The 5,609-nt window shown below is 41.4% G+C and overlaps 1 protein-coding gene across 1 annotated transcript; it reads left to right on the forward strand.

Moving 5' to 3' along the window:
* Positions 1-1,439: 1,439 nt before the first annotated feature.
* On the forward strand, positions 1,440-5,213 carry LOC149833902 (F-box/kelch-repeat protein At1g51550-like). The gene is made up of 2 exons (XM_090009891.1): positions 1,440-1,914; positions 4,185-5,213. Exons 1-2 carry the CDS (start codon positions 1,461-1,463, stop codon positions 5,150-5,152), a joined length of 1,422 nt encoding a protein of 473 aa, XP_089866017.1. The 5' UTR covers positions 1,440-1,460; the 3' UTR covers positions 5,153-5,213.
* Positions 5,214-5,609: the final 396 nt, after the last annotated feature.

Below are 5,609 nucleotides of genomic sequence, written 5' to 3' on the forward strand. Positions count from 1 at the left end.
ATAAGGATTTTTCATTTTGCATCACTTTTCCTACCTCTTTCTCCCTTCCAAACGTGCCCTTTGGGTAGCAATGAAAAGCAAATAAAAGCTTGGTTTTGAATACCAAATCCATCAAATTCAACGGTATCTTTGGATGTTTGAGAAAATTTCAAATTGTCAGGACTGGTACAATCATTTCCTCAAGCATCGAGTGTCAGAACAAACATCTCAAACCTCTGCCTCAATACGCGCAAAACATGCAGGAGTCCACAGCCGACTTTTCTCGGTGAGTGGGTGCATCCAAAACAACCTTTAAACAGAAATTCAGGGCCTTTTGTGACTTCATAATCACATCTTACTGATATAGAATGGCAAATTAAAGTAGCTTACAGATAACTTCCTATATAAGCACTTTATTCTCTTTTATAGTTATGTGGCTGCCTTTTGTCTAATCATGCACTTAATTCAACCTCAATTTCTTCATAAGAGCCAGGTGGTATCGGGTGTAATCATACTCATCATAAGAGAAACCATACTCGGATCCTATAAGGATTACATGAACTGGACCCGATCCATGATCGGTAAAATAAATTTTTTCCCATTTTTAGATTGAAAAATTATGGATCTTAATTGAAACTCAGGTCGGGCCCAGGTCTGGTATGAAATTTCATAAACAGTACTCGGCTCTATATTAATCGGACCTTTCAAGTCCAACCCGATTTTGATTGGGCCTTCTTATTTATCACGAAACCCTGACCCTATAGGGTTTAGTATGGATCGGATCCAGGTCATATGTCTTATTAAAATTTCTAACTTGCCACTATAACTGGCGTCACTTGTCTTTTATTCTTAATTTTGGCACACAAGCCTTCTTGGAGTATTGCAAGAGTGCAAGAGGAATGTTCAGTAATGATTCTTATACTACCGTTTATTTGAATCCAAAATAAAAAAAATTTAACACATGCCAAATTATTTTAAGGGTCCTTGTTTGGGACATCCAAGTCCCATAAAATCCAAGCAATATGTCCAGATGTTGGCATCCTATGGAATGGTTTTGGGATAGGGCCCAACACAAGACAGGTGAGTTGGGGATCATCAAAGCTTATCGGTATATCAGTTCACTGGATATTCAATCTGGATCCTATCACAAACTACAGGTTTACTTATCAGGCCCGCATGTCGTAGGTCTCTCAAAGTCTCATCCTAGGATATGGGTCCGAACACAAGGGAGTCAAGTCACCCCTCATTAAGAGGGCCTGGGTGTTGGGGCCCATCCTCACCTGTCTCATTCCCACCCTTCCTCAAATCCACTACCTGCGTGACAAGAAAGAGAATTACAGAGAAGCCTCACCAAACCCTCTCTCTCTCTCTGAAAACCATTAAACTTTGATAGCCATCCTCACCAATCTCTCTCTGTGAAAACCATTAGAAACTTTGATAGCCACCCCACCAAAGAAACTTGGAGAGAGAGAGAGAGAGAGATGGACAAGAGCTGCTGGATATCATTCTTGGATGCGGACCAGGTTATCAGCATATCGCAGCTGCTGCCTCTCGACTCCCTGCTTGCATTTGGGATGACGTGCAGGAGGTTCAGGGACATCTGCTACTCCGACAGGCTCTGGGAGTCCATCTGCAGGAGGGATTGGGGCAACGTCGTCGTGGACGGCATGCTCACCAACTCTTGTCCTTCTTCTTCTTCTTCTTCTTCTTCGTTGCCATCATCGTCGTCTTCGTCGCCGCCATCATCGTCGGAAGGGGAGCAGAAGAGGAAGAGTGGGTGGTCGTGGAAGAGGGCTTACGGGCAGGTGCAGCAGATGAGTTGCCTCTCTTCCATGAGGTTGACGCAGAGGGGAGCCGCCCCTCACCCCAGGGCCTCCCACTCCCTCAATTTCATCTGCAATTCTCTTGTTCTCTTTGGAGGCGGATGTGAAGGAGGTCAGACCTCTCTCTCTCTCTCTCTCTCTCTCTCTCTCTCTCTCTCTCTCTCTCTCTCTCTCTCTCTTTCTCTCTCTCTCTCTCTCTCTGAAGAACAATTGAAAGTGCTGGTGTTGCTTTTTTGATGGGTTCCTTTTATGTTTCAGATTGGTGCCGTTATTATTGTTCTTCCATGCTTATCTGTTGTTTGTTAACAAACTCTCGGTTTGGCTGCTTCCACCTTTATCTTTTGGGCTGAGCTTATTCTGTCTTGATGTTCATCTGTCTCTAGAAATTTCATTACCGTAATAATAGTAATAGCAACAGTAGTCGTAGGAGTGGTAGTAGCAGCAGCAGCAGTAGTGGCAGTATGGTGATGATGGTGGTATTGACAAAAACAATGCTGCAGATACAGCTATTAGTGGTACGAATAAGAGCAGTAGCACTAATAATGATTCCAATAATTGTTGGTGCTATAATGATCATTAGTACTGGAGGTTTTTAGATAGATTTTTTTCTTTTTCTTTTTCTTCGTCTTTTCTCTTTAGTTATGTTTGTGTGACAATAACTAAGATTTACTATTGCAAAACTGGTTCTGATGACCTAAATTATAATTTATGTAATAGAATTACAAACTTCTCTGTTTATCTATTTTATTTATTTATTTATTATTGAAAGTCAGGATTTGATTTTTCTCTTTTTCCTTAGTGGGGGTTACGAACGGTATTCCTTCTGGTTGCAATTCGGCTTCTCAATTTTAAATTTATATGGAGTTACTAATTAAGTTGGTTAGCAATGACGTGCATTTATCCTTTAGGAATGTAGTGGATCCTGAAATATAGCAAGACAATTGGAAACCGATGATTGCTTTTACCATCTTAAGAAGCAAAAGCCAAAAGTGTGCAGAACCTACAGGACAAACAATGTTAGTCGAAATTGTGCAAGTACTACTCATGGTTGATTGTCCCAAATCCTTAATCCAAAGGGTTAAACTTCACACTTTCACAGGAACATTACCCATCTGTGTCTTGGTGTGTTATAGGTCCTTTAGTTGAGAACAGGATATCATGACAGAGAAATGCAACTTGTGCTTTTACCTTTATTGTAGTCTTCCACTTAGAAATGGACCCAAGTAATGAATTTGGAAGTCTCTTCTCTAGGTGCTTTTGTTGAGGAGATATACTTGTGGCTGCCTTTGTTTTTCTTTGTATAGACTCAACTAAGCATCCACGATTGGCTTGATAAGCTAATCATTAAACCATTGACCAAATATTCACTGGTTCAACCGTTCAACAACAGCCATGACTGGTTTCTTCATATGGTATGATTACGTTTGGATTTGTATATGATAATTAATTATCTTTTAGTTGTTTATCTTGCTATTTGGAGGTTAAGTTGTTTTTTATCAATAACTACAAAAAGGGGCTTCAAATTTCTTCCCTTATTTCAAAAGAGACAATAAACTAGTGGTTTAGTGTTCCCCTTCACACCCTTTATGGTTTCTTGTTTTTCAGACAAAAGTATGATTCCAACTTTCTAAGATGATAATACCATAGGAACTACTTGTGAGAAAGGCAGACTTTATGCCTATCAATTATTACACACTTTTACAATTGTAGATCTCCTATAACTGATCACCTTTGTTCATCATCTTACAATGCCTTTCTTGGTTACTCTTCCTTTTACATGGTAAATGAAAATGCATAATGGTACTGGAGGTCTACAGTAGCTTGGTTTGGTTACTACCTTCTTTCCCAGGTCCTATGCCATTTATTTGGCGATAGAATTTAAACTAATTTCACATTGAGGATGTGACTGCAACTGCAAATGTGTGCCTCTGCTGTTTCATTTATCATCATGAGGAAGAGTCTTCTAGATTCCCTAAATGAGTCATTCTATGTCACATGTTTCCGTGTTCGAACTTGAAAGCACCAAATATTTATGGTTGACAGTTTCTGTTTCTTAGTCTGCATTAGGAATTTCTAGCATTTTTATGAGCATTTTCATTTTTTTAGCAGCAGATGGCATTACTATTTGCATCATATGAAAGCAGTCTTCCTTGATGCATTAAACACTTAATACCTCAACTGCCAGCATGGTACAACCAGTATTCTGCAAAAAACAGAGAAACTTCGTTGTATTGAAGTGGTGTTCATTGTTGTTGGGGAACTTTATAAATCCAAAATTTGTTAGTTGTTAGCACCTAAAAGTCTTATGAATCTACTGAACTGGTCATTGAATTTAAAGTCTGCATCTTATGTAACTTTGTCGAGTATGTATTATCTTTGTAGGATGCCATCTTGATGATACATGGGTTGCTTGCCCTGGAAAAGAAATAAGTAGGGGTGTCAAGTGGCAGTACCTTGGCTCAGGCACCCCAAGCGGGCGATTTGGACAGACTTGCATTGTTGTTGCAGATGTGCTAGTCCTCTTTGGTGGCATAAATGACAATGGAATCCGCCAAAATGATACGTGGGTCGGGCATGTCATGCATGATGAACTGCATGGCCTCAAAATCTCTTGGAGTCCATTGGAAGCGGGTCTCACCTTGCCTCCACTTCGTGGAGCCCATGCAGGATGCTATGCAGGCAAAAGGAGGATGGTGATCCATGGCGGGATTGGTCTGGATGGAGTCCGGTTAAAAGATACCTGGCTGCTGGAGCTATCTGATAATTGTAGATCTGGGACATGGCAAGAAGTAGTGGCGCCCCTTTCTCCTTTGGCTCGCTCAGGGCACACGTTAACATACATTGGCGGTTCTCTTATGGTTCTGTTTGGAGGAAGGGGGTTGGGTTATGAGGTGCTGAATGATGTGTGGCTCTTAGATATGACCAGTGAACATCCAGTTTGGGTTGAGCTGACTGTGCCTTCTAACATACATGATGTGCCACTTCCTCGAGTTGGTCACTCCGCAACCCGGTTACTAGGAGGAAGAGTGCTGATTTTTGGAGGTGAAGATTCATACAGGTACAGAAAAAATGACTTTTGGATTCTTGATCCTGGTGCAGCCTCAACTGTAGGTGTTCAGTCTGAAGTATCATCAAAAGCAAAGAGGGTATCAAGAAAAATGTGGAAGAGACTGAATGTGGAGGGTCATCTCCCAAACAGCAGATCATTTCATAGGACATGTGCAGACAGGTCTAGATGCAGGATCTACATTTTTGGTGGCATGGTGGATGGTGTTATTCATCCAGCAGAGTCATCTGGATTGAGGTTTGACGCAGACCTGTACCTTGCAGAGCTTGTGCTTCAGTTGTAGAAAAAATTTTGTAGACTCAAAATATTTGACGTGTCAAGTGAAGCTGTATTGCGGCCTTGTTCAAAATATTTGATGTGTCGAGTGAAGCTATATCATGCCCTTGCTTTCCAACTTAACAAGAATGACTAATTCCAAATCTTGCATATTCCCCAGGTCAACTTTACAGTAACAGCGTTAATTCCATTTTTAATGCCGCTGTCAAGAAGACTATCTATTGATATTTTTCTGTAGGTCCAGGAGTACACCTCAGGGGCTAGGCATGCGCCCCAGTCAAATGGGGGTCAAAGCCCCCATTTGACCCTAAATATGAGGGGAGGCCCGATACTTAGGGCACTCTCCCCTCTTTCCCTCTCGTCTCTGCCTCTCCTTCTCTCTCTCTCTCATCTCTCGCTCTGCCTCTCCCTCTCGCTGTCTCTCTCTCCCTATCTCTCTCTCGTTTCTCTCTCTCTCTGCCTCT

This window comes from Nuphar pumila, chromosome 6 (genome assembly GCF_984573655.1).
Source record: "Nuphar pumila chromosome 6, dmNupPumi1.hap1.1, whole genome shotgun sequence".
NCBI classification, from domain to species: domain Eukaryota; kingdom Viridiplantae; phylum Streptophyta; class Magnoliopsida; order Nymphaeales; family Nymphaeaceae; genus Nuphar; species Nuphar pumila.